The 20,144-nt window shown below is 42.7% G+C and overlaps 1 protein-coding gene and 1 pseudogene across 5 annotated transcripts in view; both read right to left on the bottom strand.

Annotated features, from left to right (window-relative positions):
• Positions 1 to 1,479: 1,479 nt before the first annotated feature.
• On the bottom strand, positions 1,480 to 9,801 carry LOC101700779 (nuclear pore complex protein Nup153 pseudogene; annotated as a pseudogene). Its single transcript, XR_015440153.1, has one exon. The product of XR_015440153.1 is annotated as a nuclear pore complex protein Nup153 pseudogene (transcript).
• A 181-nt stretch (positions 9,802 to 9,982) lies between these two features.
• The window catches only part of Iars1 (isoleucyl-tRNA synthetase 1), an 81,855-nt gene continuing 71,693 nt past the window's right edge, over positions 9,983 to 20,144 (bottom strand). For all 4 annotated transcript variants that reach the window (XM_004870087.4, XM_021248481.2, XM_004870085.4 and 1 more), the window contains 4 exons: positions 17,001 to 17,126; positions 16,124 to 16,267; positions 15,320 to 15,472; positions 9,983 to 10,568 (listed from right to left, as the gene is read on the bottom strand). In XM_004870087.4, the coding sequence (XP_004870144.2) occupies positions 10,486 to 10,568; positions 15,320 to 15,472; positions 16,124 to 16,267; positions 17,001 to 17,126 (506 nt within the window). In that variant the 3' untranslated portion in view covers positions 9,983 to 10,485. The remainder of the gene's footprint in view (positions 10,569 to 15,319; positions 15,473 to 16,123; positions 16,268 to 17,000; positions 17,127 to 20,144) is intronic.

Here is a 20,144-nt window from a genome sequence, read left to right as displayed (position 1 = left end):
ATCTGCAGCCCTAGCTGACACACTCCTTATGGCCCCTCGAGATTTATTTTTCCAACTGCAGGTAGCAAGGGGTTCCTTTGGGAGGCACCTCCTTGAGTGTTGCGAGCCATCCTGCAGGGGCCTTTGGGGTTCAGGGTCGCACATGGGCTCCCTGCCAGGCCAGGCTGCCAGAACCCCAGGCCCAGGGTGCGGAGCACCCCTCCATCCTGCTCGCAGTGAACTGGGCTGGTTTCTCAGAAAAATCCAACATCTGGGTTTTTCAGCTAGTCAGTTCTGATTTTAAGCGCTGGCTTTGGGGGGTGCGCCAGCAACCACAATAAGCCATTTGCAAGTTGGTTCAAGCCTGAGCTGGGGATTTAGCTCAGTGGTTCATGTGCAAGCGCAAGGTCCTGAGTTCAATCCCTGGTACCAAAAAAAAAAAAAAAAAAAAAAAGGACTGAGTTTGTGACCTCAGATTTAGATCTAATTCAGCTACTAAATTGTTCAAATGCCCTTCACCAAGTCACTTTTCTCCGGTACGCCCATTCTCAACCCGGGTGACCTGCTCAGATTCTTGGGGCCTATGATACATTGGTTTGTGGCCATGCAGAGGGCTTTACACTTTCTAAAAACTGATTCTACTCCAAGTGGAAAGAGTTCTGAAGATTGTACACTTTCTCCACTCTCCTGGGTCTTCTGTTTTAGGAATTAAAATACCTGTTTAATTCTCCAGTTTCTTGAGTCTTCTGTTATAAGAACTGAAATAACTTTGTTTCAACCCGATTTTCCATTTATTTATTTATTTTTTGGTACCGGGGCTTCAACTCAGGTCCTTGTACTTGCAAGGCAGGTGCAGTGCCACTAAGCTAAATCCCTGCCCCTGCTTTTATTTTATTCTATTCCCAATCCTGTTACCCAAATAGTTTGCAGTATAGCATAGTCATCTTTTTAAAATAACATTCTCTTCTAAAGATAATGAGTATTGTGTGTCAAATTTACAAACTATCAATAATCAGAAAATTAAAACTACTTCTAGACTATCCTGTTTGTATTTTGGTGTGTAATTTTCTAGTCTTTTATCTGGGCTATAGTCTTACTTCTGTAAAGCTGACAGCATACTCTGTATTATACTCACAATTCTAATTCTTTTCAGTCAGGTGTTTTACTGCTAGAATTGGGACCTGAAGAACCTTGCAAATAAGTTACTATAGAGCATGAATTCAGAAGCCCAAACTACTGACCCAGAAACAAAATTCCCTTCTCTGCTCTTCTCCTGCCTTCCTTCCTGTCCCCTCAAGTGCTGATGTCCTATTCCCACTCTCCCAGCCCCAACCTAGGGCGGTTCTGTTGGGGGAGACTCTGGAGGAAGGTTTATCCAGTCAGACATTACCCCGCAGTTCTCGTTTCACACTTTCCCAGCTGGCCTTTCAGAATGTTTACTGCGTCCTTTTTTGAAGTTCCCAGATTTATGTTCTGGCAAAAAAGTTACAGAGAGCAGCATGTATTTACAGAAGTTTAATAATAAAATCATGAAAAAGGAAAGACAGTTGATAGAAAATTGAAAATATAGAAGTAGCATATAATTCCTACATGGAGAATGAACTAGATTTAAGAAGATCTAAGCCAGATCTAAAAGGTGCTTACCATTCTTCAGTCAGGCTTTCTCTGTTGGAAAATGTTAGTGCACAATACACCCAACTCCACACATGCCCCAGCACATAGTCGGCATAGAAATCATTCATTTCAGTGTCTCCCCATCTATGCAGAATCCTAATGTATACAAAATTCCTCAGATACAATTACAGTGTCAGCTTGTCCCATAAGTGCTTATGTTCCAGAATCGTGGAAAGAAATGCACAGAGACACAGAAGTTGGGTAAAATAAAAGTTTACTCACAAGCAGGCCGGACTGCCAGAAACTGGTCTGGTCAGAGTCCCTGCCCTGTGTTCTTTGTCCATCACCTTTTATACTTTCGTCAGTCATTATCTCACCCCTAGTGGTCTTTGTTAAGTAAATAAAGTTCCAATTCCTGTTTAATGGTTAGACACAGGTGGTTTCTGTCACTGATTACGGTCCTGAACCCTTGACAGTTAAGGCACATATATCACAAGTTTGTTCAAGGATTCCCACTTTGTTCTTCAGAGTTAGGATGTTATCTATAGTGGAGCTACAGATCAAAGGAGCTATATAACCTTCACTTTAAACAACAAAAGCAATGGGCTAAGGCAAGCTTTTAAAGGGATACAGTACCTATTTTGGTGGTGACAGCTCTAGCTGAGCTGGATGTGGCTGCTGATTTTCTGTCCTGAGAAAATAGCAGAGACTGAGAAAGACTGGATTGAACAGGGTGGTGGAGAGGAGAGCTGCTCATGGGCTTGCTGGCCCGTCCAGACCCCAGGGCAGCCACGGGTGCAGTGGAGTAGATGGCACTGCCAAGTAGGCCACCAGCAGCTGAAGTGGCAGGTGTGCTTGAACCAGAGGAACTGTTGTTCAGGAAGCTGAAAACAGGCTTTGCTGCACCTCGACCAGCTGTGATGCTGGTTTGCGCTCTAGAAGCAAAAATACACTGTGTTGGCTGTTCCTCTTTCTTTCCCGGCTGCCCAGCAGAAAGTCTAGAGTTAAAATTGTTACCATTCTTACTGTGTTGTTTTAACTTCTTCATGGTTAGAATCAGTTGAATCTCCATATGTAGAATCTCTGGTGGGTTTAAAAATTTTAAAGCCTTCACTCCTGGGCTGTCTAGACCCAGAGTCAGAGGATACACTTCCTTTGAATCCTCTCTGATCTCCAGCTTTAAAATTTCCAGTGTTTGTCATGGTGTGAGAAGGCCCAGAAGAGAATGAAGGGCCACCAAATTTGAAGGGTGAGGCCACTGGATTCAGAGACGAGAAAGATGTGCCTGGGCCTTGAAAGTGAGATTTTGTGCCTGGCCTGACACCTTCACATGCTATACATGTGGTAGCGTCTGCTTGATTCTGCACTAGGCACACTTCACAGCCCCATTTCCCCTCAGGCCTTTTGGACTTGGCCAATCCTAGGGGGTCTCCAGAAAACAGAGAGACAGGTACCCCACTGCTCCTAAAAGCAGGGACTGAGCTTGCTGATTTCACAAATGTATAGGACACACATCTGTTGTCTTCTTCATTATTAGAAGCCCAGCAGAGTGGGCACAGCCAAGATCCCACAGGCCTTTTGAATTTACCTCCCAATCTTAAGGCACCAGAGGTAACAGTGCTGCAGGAAGATGACTTAGTCTTAATGAATGCAGTTTCTAAAACTGCTGTCCCCCTGAGGACTGGATTCATAGCAAGCAGTTCAAGGTTTGAATGTTTAATAAGCCACGCATCTCCTTGCCTCAGGTTTATTTTGAACTAAACAGGTATCACAATCCCAAGTTCCTGTTGCTGATTCAAATTTGTCTCCAGAGCCTGTCCCTGATGCAGGCAGAGTTGCTTTGCCAGGTTTGCTGGAATCAGCATGTTTAACGCTCTCTCCTGGAGGCAGTTTTACATGGTTTTTTGTGTGTGTGTGTGGTACCGGGGATCGAACTCGGGTCCTTGTGCTTGTGCAGCAGGCAGCAAAGCCACTGAGCTAAATCCCCGGCCCAGTTTTACATTGTTTTGAAAGAGACATGTATCACACTTCCAGAATGATTTAGCTTTTGCACATTCCTCGCACCTGATTGGACTAGAAGAAAAGGTACTGCTTGCTGATTTTGTATAAATGACTGACCCCGCTGTGGTAGGCTGAGCAGCAAGAGACTCTCCCTTTTGGCATGTGAGAGCTGCAGGGCTTTTCTGAACATCTAGGACGCCTCCTTTCAGGAGTTTTGCAGGTGAAAGGTCCTCCAAATCCTCATTTTGCCTCTTACAGTTTGTTCTCTTCACTGCAGTGATGTTTTGAGTTGAACTCCTCAGAACTGGTTCTGAAGCCCTGCTAGAGCCAGAAAGGTCTTTGTTTGCAATAGGCACACTAAATGTAAATGGAGTAAATGATGGAGGCAGGACAACCGCCTCCGTAGATATTATAATGGAAGGTGAAAAGGTAAACACCGGACTGCCAGTGCTGCTGGGAGAGGTCCTTTGTACCTTGTTTGCTGATGACTGAGAAGAACTCATGGATGATGGAGAAGTTGTGGTCTCAGCAGAATTAAGAGTGACGGTAGGCACTGAAGAACTGGTGATTGGTGCAGAGATTTTTGGCAACAGTGGTATTTCTGTTTCCTCCTCCTCTAGAGGTTTAGAATTGACCGCTCCTCTCATTACCACCACCTCCTCCAGAAGATGAGCCATCTGCTGCAGGGATACTGAAATTTGGTTGTGGAAAGCCACTTTCTGGTTGTCTATTTTGTCTAGGTATCACATTGTTTTCATTTCCACTACTGTCCTTTTTACCTACTCTTTGACCAGTCTCCCTTAATTCACTAGATATGGTCAGAGGTAGTTTAAAAGGAACAGCATTTTTTGTTCCTGTGGAAACTGGCTCCAGGGTTGTGGCGCTTTGAACAGCGAGATATGGAGAGCTCCCCTTGGCTCTTTTGGCCTGCATAGCTGTGATATCTATCCCACTCCTATCAAGAGAATTCAGAGAGGAAAAAACATGGGGAATTCTTTCCACATTTGTAAAAGAACTTGACATCTCTAGAAAGCGCATTGTCATGCGAGCTGTTAAATTGCTTATATCATAAGGTTGCACATGGAGTGGCTTGGCTTTCATCTTTGTGACTGGCACCTGATACGTTGTCTTTCATAGTTGACTCAGCCTTAGAGCAGCTGCTGCCCCACCATGTGTTTTTCCAGGATAAAAGGGAGAATTTCTGAGTTGACTTGTTTTAGGATTTGAGAAATTGGCAAGCGAGGGGGACAGGATTCCAAAGCCAGACAAGTTGCATGCTGTTTTTGGGGTGGTGTAGGCACTATGTCGTGAGACAGGATGAGCACATTCAGCCTCCAGGGACCCCCGAGGTGGCAATGGAGTGTTGTGTGAAACTACTCTGTGTCTATCAGAGGCTCTGGAAGAACAACTAGTGGTTGAGATGTCACAACCCTGAGAGGTAGGATCTCTCATTTCTGCACAACTGCCAATTGGGAGTGCATTGGAAGCAGTAGTAGGTGCTGAAGATGCTTCTATATTACCAACTGCTGAATCAGGAACGCTATGGCTGTCACTGATACTAGAGCTGTCCTCCTCTACATACATGACGTGATCATCTGTATTTTGTGACCCGTGTGCTACCTCGTTTGTGTCTGTTGAGCAGCCACATGGATCTTCATTCTTACTGAAGTATGTCTGTAGCCACTGTGGCACAAGATTCTTAATAGGTTCTGTAAGGCTGCTAAGAACACCCTGGCGCTGTGGTGGCCCCTGCTGGTAAGGCTTAATTGGTCCCTGATAGCAAAGTCGCCCCCGGATCTTTCCTCCACCCCCGAGACCGCGACCACCACTGCTTCTGCTGCCTCCTCCCCGTGCCCCAGCCTTGCAGCTGCAGCAGCCTAGGTCTCAACAGCAACAGCTGCCTTCTCTTCCACCACTACCACCACCACCACGGAGTCCCACTCCTCTGATTCCTTCAGAATCCTCCTCCTCCCACTCCTCCTTCATCCACTCCTCCTCCTCTCTTGAGGATGACGACGACTCTTCCTCCTCCTCTTCCAGCCCCCAAGGCCATGGTGGAGACATGGTGGCTTCCCACTTGCCGCCTGGGAAGGGCGGAGAGGGGCGGGCAGGCGGTGGCCTTAGGGTTCCCTTCCCTGTCCTACCCAGTCCATAAGTCCGCACAAGCTACCCACACAGTAGTCAGACACACGACACACCAAGAAGCCACGCAGGGAACAGACACGGAGAGGGTGAACACGTTGGCAGCGAAGTAGCGAATGACAGCTGGCCAGGCCAGGATCTGGCTCCAGAAAGGCCGCCTCTCGTGACCCCACAGCTGTTTTTCTCAGTCGCTATGGCGATGTGTGGGGGAGGACAGCGCGCGCTGCCTGGCCTAACTGACCAGCGCCTCGTGCAGTGTCTTCCTGGACCCGTTCACTTTTTCTTCATTGCTGCAAGAGGCAAAGCATCAAGAAACATGTTGGGAATAATCGTGGAAATAAAATCAATCATATACTAGACTACTTCAAAATTATGGGAATGGAGAAGACACCTCTAAATATGGTTAGAGGCAGGAAGCAAGAGCCTTCCTTTCCTTTTTATTCTCTTCTTCTTTTTCTTCTTCTTCTCTTCCCCCTTCCCCTTCCTCCTTCTCCTCTTCTTCCTTCTCCTTCTTCCTCCTCTCCTTCTTTCATTTTTTTTTTTTTCTTGTACCAGGGATTGAACTCAGGACCTTGGGCTTGGGAGGCAGGGACGGCACCACTGAGCTAAATCCCCGGGCCTGGGCTTTCTTCTGTTAAACAAATTATTGAGAGTGTGGAGCAGAGAAGTGTTGTCATTATAAAGTGTTTGTTTCTTTTCTTTTTTTTTTGGTACCGGGGATCGAACTTGGGTCCTTGCATTTGCACAGCAGGCGGTGAAACCACTGAGCTAAATCCCTGGCCCTTTTTTCTTTTTTTCTTCTTTCTTTTTTGAGACAAGGTCTCCCTATGTAGTTCAGGCTGATCTTGAACTGGCTATGCGGCCCAGGCTGGCCTTGAACTCATGGCAATCCTCCTGCCTTAGCCTTCTGAGTGATGGGATTATGGGCCTGTGCCACCACACCTGGCATAATGTGTGTTTTAAAGAAGTCACTCTGGTTCAAAGTGGAGAACTGATTTAAAAACAAGAGTAGAGCTCGGCATGGTGGAGCAGGCCTGTAATCCCAGCACTCTAGGAATTTGAGGCCAGAAGATCCCAAGTTTAAGCCCAGCCTAGGTAACACAGTGACTTAATGTCTCAAAATAAATTTAAAAAGTAATGGGGATATATAGCTCAACCGCCCTAGTTTTCAGTGCCCAGTAACACACACACACACACACACACACACACACACACACACACACACACACTTTTTTTGAAAGCAAGAGGCAATTGAGAGGCCAGACATGATTTTCCTTAAAACCACAATGATCAAGGAGGAGGAAGTAGATTGGGACAGATGCTGGGCGTGTTATAAAGGATTTGAAGATAAACTGATTATGTAGTAGTATAAGATGTTAAAGCTGACTTCAAAGGTTTAGGGTGGAGAAGCTTGAAAGATGTTGCCTTTCTCTGACAGGAAAACAAATGTGAGGAGACAAGGTTGGATTAATATTTTTAAAAGGCACAGGCTTTGTTTTGTTCTTAAGTGTAAGCTTCCTATTCCTTCCAATCTGGTTACCTGTCTTTCCCTTCTAGTGAAATTTGATTGCCCAACTTTAATTTTCTTGATGTCTTGATGCTCTTTCTGGAATTCCTGCAATTTGGATAATGGACCTCCTCGACTGAATCATCTTGCCTCCTACCTTACATCTTGAATTGCTCTAACATTGAAAAATTTTTGCAACACTACTTTCCAGTGATTTTGTTGACTTTTTTTAATGTCTGCTAAAATTTTTAATTTTTTGGTATTATTTTGTTAACAGGAACATTTTCTCCAAGATTTCCATGATTGTAGCATCTTGTCTTTATAGATATAGTGTCTTGCTTTTCATATCTAAAGATTTTAAGAGTAGTTGGTACAAATGTTCTCACTCACTGGCTTATTTGCTTTTTCTAAATTGCTTCATTTGGCCAGGGATTTAGCTCAGTGGTTTCGCCACCTGCTGCACAAGCGCAAGGACCTGAGTTTGATCCCTGGTACCAAAAAAAATAAATAAATAAAATAAATTGCTTCATTTGTGTTCTTCCTTTCATAGAGGCTTTCATCAGATCACTTGTAATTTGAATCTTAGATATCCCCCCAAAGGGCCATGTTAACGGTTTAGTCCTGGGCTCTGTGCTACTGGAAGGTGGCAGAAACTTTTAAGAGGTGAGACCTTGTGAGAGGTATTCTGGTTATGGGTGTGCGTGTGCCCTCGAAGGGGAGTGGGAGATCCCATCCCCCCTTCCCTTTCTTTTTCTTCCCTGGGGTACTCAGGATTGATCCCAGGACCCTTGCTCTGGTCTATGTTCCCTGTCCTTTATTTTATTTTTGAGGCAAAATCTTGCTATTTTGCTAAGTTGTATTGCCACGTCTTGCTTGAAACTGAGTTTTTGTAACACAGCCTTGAGATGAATGGCTTTCCTCCATGTATTCTCCATCATGATGTCCCTGCCTTGCCATAGATCTACAACCAATGTTGCCAACCACCACAGATCTGAAACCTTCTGAACTGTGACCTAACACAAACCTTTTCTTTTTGTAAGGTGACTATCTCAGGTATTCGTTACAATAAAGGAAAAGTAACACAGGATGTAACACTTGACAGAAAGGTACTGGTAATGCATGTCAACTCTGAACTTAATTGGAGGTTAATTAGCAAGTCATTGTTTAGGTAATTTCGGGTGTCAATATTTTTACATTTTTTTTTGGTACCAGGGATCAAACTCGGGTCCTTGCACTTGCAAAGCAGGCGGTGGAACCACTGAGCTAAATCCCCGGCCCCTATATTTTTAATTTTTATTCTTTGGTCTAGGGAACACTATGTAGAAAGGCATTTAATCTTGTTTCCAGTGTACTACTGTGTGGAAAGGAATTTGGCCTTGCTGTTTGAATGTTATGCCGGATAGGCAGACATGTCTTCACTTGCCTGGTGAGCCTTGGGTCACAATGGATAGTCTTAATAGGGTAATGTGACTTGTGGCTGGGCTTGCCGAAGTCCATATAATCCTAGGTTGAGAGGACAGACACACATCAGAAAGACCTTAAGGTAGAAGCTTTGGGTTATGCAGTGTCTGTCGACTTTAGACTAAGATTAATCTGGTCAATGAGTCATGCCTATATGATGATTTCCCAGTTAAAAATTCTGGACTCTTAAGCTTGACTCCTTGGCTGGCAGGACCCTGTATACTGGCATACACTGATGCCACTAATGTATTTGGCACCTTGGGATAGTATAACAGAAGTGCTTGCTACTTCCAAATTCTGCTCACTGTATCTCTTTGGCTGACCTTAATATGTAACATTTACATATTAATTAACTACAACCATGAGTATAACCTTCTACTTTGATGAGATCTGTGCATCCTTCTAACAAACCATCTAACCTGAGGGTTGGTTTGAGGAATTCTCCAAAGTTACAAATGTCCTTGTCTTCAGCTCCCTGTGATTTTCATCCTTAGGGTCACAGTGTTACTCTTGCTAGATAAACCTCCACCTGACAACTGAGGAGAGCGCTGCCAAGTGCTGTGGAAATGAGGAGAGTTGCCTAAATGTTCCCTAATTTCATGCCTTTACTCTTGGTCCCAGAGTAACTGGTGCTGAGGATGAATTCTAGATCAATTTCTTAGTTCCTCCATTGCCGGTTTAGAATTGGGCTGGGTTTACCAAGTTAGTCTTAATACTCAATCTACTGGCTTTTCAATTCTCAAAATTCTAGTTGTGGTCCTGTTTTCTCCATCTTTGTGGTGTGTGTTTGCTGTAGCAGCCACGGATATGCATCCACCCAGTGTAGTTGCCTGGCAGCCTCCAACTGCTGTACTTTTGGCTCCTTGGCACATGTGCCGCCCCCCCCCCCCCCCGGGATTCTCCCAGACACTCACTGAGCAGGGCAGAGGTATGAAGGCAGGTAGGTCATTTCCACAAAACTCTAAATACTGCTCAAAGGAACCTTTGTCTAGGGAGTCTCTATTGGACCAACCAGTGCTTTTTCTCAGAGCTGTACTGCAGCCCAGGTATTTTCTAATCAATCTTCCTCCTTCTTCTCTTTTCACAGGAGTAAAGACCTACACTGCACTCTGAAGGGCTCTCTACTCATACCTGGTCCCACTCCCCTTTACCCTTGTTTCCTCCAAGAAATGCTTGCCTATCTAGTTTTATCTTGGTATCTGCTTCTTTAAGGGCCCAAACTGTCACCCCTGATTTTGAGGTGACAGTAGATGTGTAACTCATTATCAACTCAGATCCCACTGTTAAGATTTTAGTTCTTCAAAGACTGCAAATTTCAAGTATCATCACATAATGGGGGAATGAATCACTTCCAATCACAGTTTCCTTGTTTGATCTACTGAAACATAAAATATCCCATCAAAGTACCTGGGAAAATCCAGGTAGCGGAAATATATATGTTCACTTCTTTAAGGGTCTCAAATCAGTTTTAAAAGCCCATAAATCAATATTCACATATATTATGCCTTTTAAGTGAATAATTCTCTCTGTACTGTATGAACTCCAGTACAGAAATAAACTTGGTGGTGCTGAGGTAATGACTGTCCCCAACATGACTGCATAGGTGTTTAAGGTTAAGTGTGAATATTACATGAGGTCTCAAGTCAGTTCATCAATCCTATTTGAACTTTGGGCCAAAGCAGCATATTAGACTGATGGACATATCTTCATGTCCATTGATCCGCATGTAGAGGAAAAAGGTCCATGGGAAATGTTGACTGAAGCACCCTGAGCAATGAGTACTAGCAGTCTGCAGTCGTTGGCAATACAGAAACATACACAGTCTTCATATTCAGAGTCTTCATGGGGATGTCCTCTGTAATTTCTAGAATGGGAAGAAAAAGTTTTTTAAATCATTAACTACTGTGGGTGAATATTTTAAAAATGCTAACTGCCTATGTAGTAAGGGCAGTTTTTGCCTCATCCTAAGAAAGGCCTGACCTTTATCCCAGATCCCAGAGGGGCCCTCTAAATCCCTGGTGTTTCCTATTAGGAGCGCCTTTGTTACTCAGGGTGGGCTTGACTTTGTGTCAGAGCTGATGCTAATGAGATGACTCAGACAGAGACCAACTGTGTCAGCAAGAAACCAATCATGCCTAGATAATGAAATCTCAATAATAATGCTAGACACCAGGTTCCATCCGTGAGCTTTCCTCATTGGTGATACTCTGTATTGTCACACTTTTAGGGATGGGAGGAGGTAACAGTGACCATGACTCCATGGGGAGAGGATGCCCCGAAGCCCCTTTCTCAGAACCTCTCTTAGATTCTGCCTTTTATATCCTTTTCCTTGCTTGGTTGTAATTTGTATCCTTCTCCTATAATAAACCTGAGTGTAATTACCTTAAGTGAATCTGTGAGTCCTTCTAGAAACCCCTGAAGTTGTAGTTGGTACCAGAAGTGATGGTGGTCCTATGTAGATTCTTCAGTTTTGGGCAGACTACTAGAAACACCTCACGGTGTGGCTAACTCTGCATACTGCCCAAGATGATTTTCCCCAGAAAGATATTTTCTATGCCTAGAAGCATAGGAAAGGCTCAGAAGCAGTGTCAGCCCACTAGCTCAGACACGTAGTGTCTAAATAAAACTCCCTGTAAATGGAAGAAAAGTTATCTCCAGATATGGGGAAGTGGAAGTACATGATAAACCTCTGAGATGTGTTCCTATCCTTGAAATCTGGATATTACCAAAGACTGAAGGGATCATGGCCCAGAATATAGGATCCAATATGGCCAACAATGTAATCTTTAGCACCCTAAGGTATAGTACAAATAAAATTGATTAAAAGATGTTAAGTATATAAAAAAAAATTTTTTTTGGTACCAAGGATCAAACTTGGGACCTTATACTTATGAGGCAGGTGCACCACTGAGCTAAATCACCAGTCCCTATATAAAATTTTTTAAAGGGGGAGGGATTTTTAAAAGGTTATTTACCTACTGTTGGACATTTTGCTTCTAGCCAGGTCTGAATTTAAAGAGATAGGACCAGCTTCCTCTAAAAAACAGGTCTTGTCCTAGTAGAAAAGAGCTCTTTCTGTATGTGAAAATACTCTCAAAGCTGCCTCCTCCTCATTGATAACTAACTATAGAATCTGGAGATAAAACTTAAGAGTCTAGTGGAAGAAGCAAGAAGACATTGAAGGGTTTCTTTTTTTGCAGTACCGGGGATATGTGAGGCAGGCACAGTACCACTGAGCTAAACCCCGGCCCAAAGAGTTTCTTAAACTGTAAGCATCTGTGGTCTTTCTAATGTATCAAGTTATTAATACTTTATGGAAGACAATTCTGAAAGGAAAATTATAATGAAAATCAGATAAAAGAGGCTGGACTGGAAAAAGTCCCAGTTTTGTGATAATCTTGGATAAGTCACTTAACCTTTATTTCCTTGCCTTCTAACTCTCACCTAGCTAACCTCTGAGTGAAAAGAACACACTAAGAAAGCATAGGTAAGGCCTGCGTATATGACTCACAGGTGGTAGTATAAATATCTGAGTAACACAGATATGATTCTAACCCTGATCCACCATGTTCCTGCCTTTACACAGAACAACCGAGAGGACATTCCATTAGCTATGTGGCACCATAGCCCACGGTGACCAGTGGATTCAAAGGATAAGAGAAAAAGGAGATAAGAATACCTTTGAAGTTTCACATATGCTATTAGAAGGGGAAGCTATATTTACAGATGATCTTTGCTGTGACTCCACAATGAAAGAGGCCAAGAGTGTAGGAGCTGAAAATAGTTTCCCAAGACAGTGAAAGACCCTTGGGGATACCTGGAAAGGTGGACAGGGCCCAACAGAAAGGATCTTGTGTGCCGAGCTAAAGATCCTGAAGCATAAACAGCAGGGAGCCTTGAGGGGACTGAGTAGAGGAACAACATAGAGGCAAGAATTTTCACCAATTTTTGTGGAGAAATATAGACTGTAAACAGATGACTTCTGTGGATGATGAGGTGCCACATTAGGTGAGAGGGGAGACTCCTCAAAAGTAAATGTGATACAGTGGTAGTGCTTCATTACAGGGAGGAGGGAGGAACCCAAGTGACAGGATTTAGTTTTTAATAATATGGCAAAAACCTGTAAAATATCATACAAAACATTAAGTCTTTTATAAAACAGCTGGACAGGGCTGAGGATTTAGCTCAGTGGCACCTCGCCTGCCTCATAAGTGCAAGGTCCTGAGTTCAATTCCTGGTATGGATGTGTGTGTGTGGGGGGTACATGACAGCTGGACAGGGAATGAAATGGGGGGAATACAGAGGCCAAAAATAATGATTATATCTGAATACGATATACCACCTCTCTGGTGGTTCCTAGTGACTTACTGCTTTGGGTAGAAAAGGCTGTGAAAGTGAGACAGGAAAAAGCGTATGGCCCACATAGCTTAGGAAGTCTTAACAAAACTTTCCTCAAATGAACTGGGACCTCACATAAGCCACTTATGTAGCAAAAGCGTACTTTTGAATAGGATCCCTCACAACAGAAAGAGAATGTAGGAGGTTTAATAATGGCCTCTCAAAATATACACTCACATTCTAAATTCCCAGAAGCTGGGAATACAACCTTATTTGGAAAAAGAGGAAATAGAAGAGGAGGAAGCAATCTTCCCATAGAAGAAGAAAAGGCCAGTGATGTGGCTCATGTCAGGTAACACTTGGAGCCACCACAAGCTAGAGGAAGCAAAACAAAACAAAACGTTCATTGCTGGAAATTTCAGAGCATGCTTTTGCCAATGCCTTGATTTCTGGCTTTTGGCCTCCAGAAATGGGAAAGAATAAATTTCTGTTGTCTCAAGCCACCAAGTGTGTGGCAATTTGCTGCAGCAGTCTCAGGAAACCAAGACAGAATGCTCCTCACTAGCTTTGTTCTGGGGCCTCGGGCAGGGAAAGAGACTGGGTCTCCACGGGAATTCCCTGGCACTGTGCATGATTGAGCAAGAACTTCCTTAACAGTTAATGTGGTCTAAAATAATTGAGTTGAGTGCTCGCTTCAGCAGCACATGTACTAAAATAACTGAGTTGAAAGAGGGTCTGGGTTGACAGTGTCCCCAAGGAAGTACAGAAAAACTCCTTAAAACTTCAAAAGAGATATAAAACGTGTCAAACAGATGGATAACTTAAAGATGGAAACTCAAAAAATCAAAAGGAAATATTAGAAATCAAAACACTACAACAAATAGGGAATGACTTATACAAAAAAATCGGAATAGTTGGGCATATCATAGTCAAACTATAGAAAGTCAAAGACAAAGGGAAAAATTCTAAAAAGAAGCTAGAGACACAAAGATAAGATAGATCAGCCAAAACAACACACAATGTAACAAAGACAGGGAAAATACGTGAGATAAGGTAGGGTCTATCTAAAACACCAAAGTTCCACAAAGAGATATTACAGAGAATGAGGCAACTTTGGAAATGACCACGCCTGTCAGTTCTATATAAGTGCCAAAAGACACGAATCCTGATTCAGAAAATCCAAAAATCCTAGGCTACAAGGCTTCATAAAGAAGAGTATGGAATGGTAGAAGATTTGAAGTTGTATGTTGAGAACAATGGCTATAAGCACAGACTACATCCCACAAAAGGAAGCTGTTTGGGGCAGTGATCCCAGTGGCAGTGAGAGTAAAGTCAACATGCTGGCTAAACACATGGGATCACAGGACTGAGCCCAGAGGGCAAGGCTGGAACTTCAAAACAGGGTGAGACCAGAGGACAGTGGCGAGAAAGGAGAACCAGAAACATGCTGCTGCCGGACACTAGCTTGGAGAAGCCATCCATCCTGATTTTGTTTTCTGAATTACTGGATGTCACCTGTTAACATCTTCACACTGTGATGTGACCCAATTAGAAAATGCATGTGAGCCTGCCCTTACAAACTGAAAAGGGGGGCAAAGGATGGCTGCGTCAGTTCATTTACTATTTTTGTGTTACTGAGAACTGAGTCCAGGCCCTCTCACTGAGCTACAACTCAGGAGGTTTTTTTTTTTTTAATTTTTTTAATTGATCCAGTGTCTTGCTTAGTTGCCCAGGCTGCCCCTGAACTTGTGATCCTCCTGTCAGTCTCCTAAATAACTGCGATTACAGGTATACATCACCACACCTGGCTTAGGTTTATTTTTAAATGTTTTTGGTACTGGGGATTGAATGCAGAACCTTATTCATGCCCCTCGGCCTATATCCCAGTCCTTTTTAGTTTTTACTTTGAGACAGGATCTCATTAAGTTGCCCAAGCTGGTCTTAATCTCCTGATCCTCCTGCTTCAGCCTCCCAAGTAGCTAGAATGGAGGCACGAACTATCATGCCTGAGATAATTTTGATCCTTGGGACAAGAATAACTTTAGGATCGGTAAATATGCTGTTACCTAGAAGCAGCCATTTTAGGTGATTTCCAAGGCAAAAGGTAATTACTGTTTTAGTTACTATTTGCAAATACATTATCCTATGATTAACTTTTGGTGAAAATAAAAGAACATAGTACCATTGCTCAACACACAGTCTATAAATGGTTAATGGCATCAAATCTGGTTTCAACTAGATAGAGGTATATAAGCTTATGGGCCTAAAGGCCCTCACCTCGGGTTTGAGTCTCGTTCAGAAACAGCTTCAGCTTCCTGCTGCGAAGGCCAAACACCTTGGCTGCCTCACACAAAAGACCCTGGTGGGTGAGTCCATTCTGCCCCAGTGGGTTTTCCAGCAGGAGAGTGCCCACGGTGCCCATTAAACACTCTACAGGAGAAAGGAGAAACTGGATCAATTCCTGAGCGCTCATCCTCTACCAGAGATCCTGACCAAAGACAGCTCTCACAGGCAGTGCAGGAGGCTTCGAAGGCCACCCCTGGCCACAGGAGCAGGTGGTTTGTCAGCTGCAGGTACAGTGTACAAGAAGCCTAAAACAGTTCACAGAAGCTGACGGGGTGGGAAAAGAAAACACTGACTTGTATAAAGGCAGCAGTCTGGGGAACAAATATTCAGTACACAGTCAAGTGAGGAGCCTGAGGACTTCAGAACAAAAGGTGTACAATGAGGATCACAAACTGTCAGAAAAACATAGGTATCGCTCTGGTTGTGATTAAGGCATGAAGGCAAACAAGTTTTCAGAACATTTTTCAAGAAAAAGGCAAAACTACACAATGAAATGTTCTGACAAATCACTGAACTGTACATATTTTGTTGTACCTTTTACTTCAGAATATTTCATTTCCTGACCATGCCAGAAGGAGGAGGTTCTTTCTACATATGCAAGCAGCATGAGAGTCCACACCTGAGTCAGTGCACCGAAGCTGACATGAAAACGCACCTCCATCCGAGACTGCGCACCAAAGGAACTAACCCCCAGAACCCTACACCTCGCACACTGGGGGCGAGGTGCACACACACCTTGAGGCTGTGCACCGAGGAGCTGCAGGTTGATGTACCGACAGAGCAGAGGACTGGAACTACTGGCCGGAGAGGGGGCTGGTCCTGCAGTCACACAGAGTGTTCTTCCACTGAGACTGAGCAGGTCTGTTTGCTTTTGTATTTCTAAAAATAACAATTCTCAAGTCATTCAGTTTTTCTTCATGATTAAACTAGCATGTCTTTTTTTTTTTACACTAATGTTTTCCATTTAATTCGTCAAAGGACACTACCAGGTGTCAATGAAATTCACACAGTAGTAAATCTTGTTTTGTTTGCCTTTGATGTTAGGCATTGATCTAAGAGCTTTGTGCATGCTAAGCACCCAGCGCTGCTTCTGAACTACACCTCTATTCCCTCAAACAGCAGAGCATCTTATTGGTGTAAAGTAAATGGCATGATACAGTATCCTTAATTCAAAAGATAAAGCATTTGTTTTGTTAATATTTTCCCTAGTCTGGTTCCTCTCAAAAGTTCCCCCTACATCAGTATCTCAAACTTCACCATGACAAGCTTATACCTGAAAACAAAATTATAGTTAGCAAATTAAATTTTCTTTCTTTAAAACTGTTTTCCAGTGCCTGGATTTCTAAGATTCACACACCATGTTTAATGAAATTAAGACTCAACAGACAGATCTGAATCTACGGCTAACAGATAATAGGGTGGATCTGAGCCTTTGACACCCAGCAAGTCCAGGGTTCTTAGCCATATCAGACGAGGGAGCACAGAGACCCTGCAGCCAGGCTCTGCTGAGGACCTTGCACAAACTGAGAACTGAGAAAAACATAAAGGTTCTGCAGGTATCAGACCAGGACCTTCACCGTGTTCCTCCAGCCAAGGGGTACTTCCCCCATACCTGTTTCACCATGGAAGACAGACAACTCTGTAGTCTTCACACCAAAAATGCTAGTAACAACACTCTTTAGCTTCAGAAGGTCCAACTTATTATCGCCTTTTGGATTTTCCAGAAGCAATACTCCACCTAAAAAACCCACAAAAATAAAATCTCATTCAGAAATGTAAAACTTGTAATTGTATTCCGGGCCACCGGCACTATGCAGCCCTCACTCTGTAACGCCAGTGGTGCCTCTTGCTGCCGAGCTCCAGTGGCAGAAGGAGGTGGTAAATAAGGCGGTTGCTAGACCGTGGTTCCTACAAAGATGACTGCTCAAAAATCCAGGGGTGGTCAAGCACCCAGGAAACAACGGGCCACAAAAACGGCTCATAAGGGTGCGCCCTCTACTGGAGGCCTGAAGAAACCTCGTTACAGACTGGGACGGTGGAACTCCGTGACATTACAGGTTATCAGGAGGCCGGTGAACTTCTGATTCACAAACTCCGTTTCCAGCGTCCGGTGTGAGAAATTGCTCAGGATTTCAAAACAGATCTGCACTCCCAGAGCTCAGCTCTCCGTGCTTTTCAGGAGGCAAGCGAGCCTATCTGGTTGGCCTGCTTGAAGATACCAACTTGTGTGCCATCCATACCAAACGTGTAACAAGTATGCCTAAAGATCTCCAACTAGCACACTGCATACATGGAGAACGTGCTTAAGAGTCCACTAAGGTGGGAAATTTTTCATTCTCAAAAGTTTTTCTCTCTCCTTCCTGATACTGGTGGTTCTGAATGTTACAGAGGTTTTTTTTCCCATGGGGTCAAAAGGTACCAAAGTACATGATTGAGAGTGGAAAATGGACAGAAACCAGGTATTGGGAGTTTTTCCATTTTCATTTGTATGTGAATTTTTAATATTAATGGGGGGATATAAAGAGAGCCAGAATGTTTCAGTGAACAAGTTTCAGCAATTCTTTATAACAATTATAAACAAACCTGTTAAATTTTTCTCGACAATGCCAGCAGGATTTGGATTGTTAAAAATAAGTAAATTTCTTATTGATGGCAACTAAATGGTGTTTGTAGCATTTTTATCATACAGTGGATTTCATCCATTCACTATACTTTTCTGAGTTGTCTTACATGCTAGCACGTGTTTTGTTTTTGTTTTTGTACTAGGGATCGAATTCAGGACTCTAAGCTTGTGAGGTAGGCAGTGGCACCACTGAGCTAAATCCCTGGCCCTAATGTTTTTAATACTGTCTTTCTGTGCTGTTCCTGTAAGTTTGCTAGTAAAATACATTAAACTATGCATATATAAAGAAATGTAAAACCTAAAAGAAAATGTTATATTTTGGGAAAAGTCATGGAGTACACGGTTCAAGCCATAATTGTTTCCTTTTCAAATACACATTAAATACCCCTTCAGGATATGTTTTGGTAATTTCCCTGAGAGCTGGTCAAGGGGTAAGAACACTGGGAAGTACAGGTACAAATTTCCTATGATGAATGTGATCATTATGTATATCAAAAAAGTGTACCAATAAAATTTTTAAAAAATATGCAAGGTAAAAGAAAGTGACAGTCTTTAAAAAGAAAAAAGAACACTGGGAAGTCTGCTCCCACTATAAATACCTTTGGGTTTACAATTCTCACTTCTCATCTTGTGCCATTTGTAAATCACAAGGCACAGGGTGGTTATAAATACTACCTGATCATTACCTTTTAAAGTATTCTCAAGTGGTTCCTGATAGTTGATGCATCCAAGACATTAGATTCTATTACTTTGTGTACTTAAAATGTTTACTTTAATTATAGAATCATAGGAAGTTGTAGGAAATAGTAAGAGATACAAGGGCTCTTTACTCTAAGTTTTTCCCAAACGTTAACAAAAAATATTACAAAATCTCAACCAGGACATCAACAGTGACAAAATCCATTGATACTATTCAGATTTCCTCAGTTCAACTTTTTGTTTTGTTTTTGAGATGAGGTCCCATTAAGTTGCCCAGACTGTCCTAGAACTTGAAATCCTCCTGTCTTTGCCTCCCAAGTGGCCAGAAATAGAGGCTCACACCACCAAGCCCAGCTCAGTTTTTCTTGTATTTAATGGGGTGTGTTTAGTTCTGTATAATTTTACCACCCATGTAGATCCTGGATCTATCACCACAAGGTACAGAATAGTTGTTACCAGATCCTCATGTTACCTTTTAATATCTACCCGTTAGGTAACAAGTCTCCATCTCCATAGTTTTATCATTTGAAGATATATAATTACCTCTTAGGACTTTTTTTCCAGTCAGTGTCAATCTTTAAAGATGAAAAAAAGGTTGCTGTGTTAATCAGTAGTTTTTCTTTTTCTTTGCCAAGTACTGTTCTGTGGTACGGATGTATCACATTTTACCTGCTCAGGAACATCTGGGTCACCTCCAGTATTTTTGCTATTAAGACTAAAACTACCATAAACATCCATACTGAGGTTACGTGGTGAATATAAATAAGCTTTCTGTTCTCTAGGATAAATGCCATGGAGTGCAACTACTAAGATGTCATGGAAACATGCTTAATTTAAGACACAGCCAAAGGTTTTCCCGAGTACGTATCTGCACCTTTTTATATTTCTCCAGCAATACGTGAGAGCTAGTTTCTCTTACCAGCACTTAGTCATTTTGATAGCTGTGCAGTAAAACCTGATTGTGTTATTAATTTGCATTTCCCTACTAATGATGAGTATTTCATGTGTATTTCTGCCATCCATATATTCTTTCATAAATGTCCAGTTAAGACTGTATTTCTGCTGAGATCCTCACATATTTTAGAGGTGTCCTTTGTTGGTTATGTTGTTTGTGAAGATCATCGAGTCTCTCACTAGATTTTGCTGTTTTCATATGACCTTTTTAAGTTTTTTTTTTTTTTTGGTACCAGGGATCGAATTCAGGACCTTGCGGTTTCGAGGCAGGCGCCAGAACCACGGAGCTAAATCCCTGGCCCCTGACCTCTTAAATTTTGATGAAGTTCAACTTGTCAATTTTTCCCTTTTATGGATCGTGCTCTTGGTGTCAAGTCTTTAAAAGTTTTTGCCTAGCTGAAAAATCTTAAGATATTCCCACAAATAAAAGTAGAAAACTTTAAGCTATCTAAGTGGGTAATTTGTCTTCTGCAAACCTAG

Source organism: Heterocephalus glaber, unplaced genomic scaffold (assembly GCF_053883595.1).
Source record: "Heterocephalus glaber isolate CG9 unplaced genomic scaffold, H.glaber_assembly_v1.0 deba00001481, whole genome shotgun sequence".
Classification (NCBI taxonomy): Eukaryota; Metazoa; Chordata; class Mammalia; order Rodentia; family Bathyergidae; genus Heterocephalus; species Heterocephalus glaber.
Note: the sequence above shows the minus strand (reverse complement) of the source record. Positions and strands in the feature narration are given on the sequence as shown.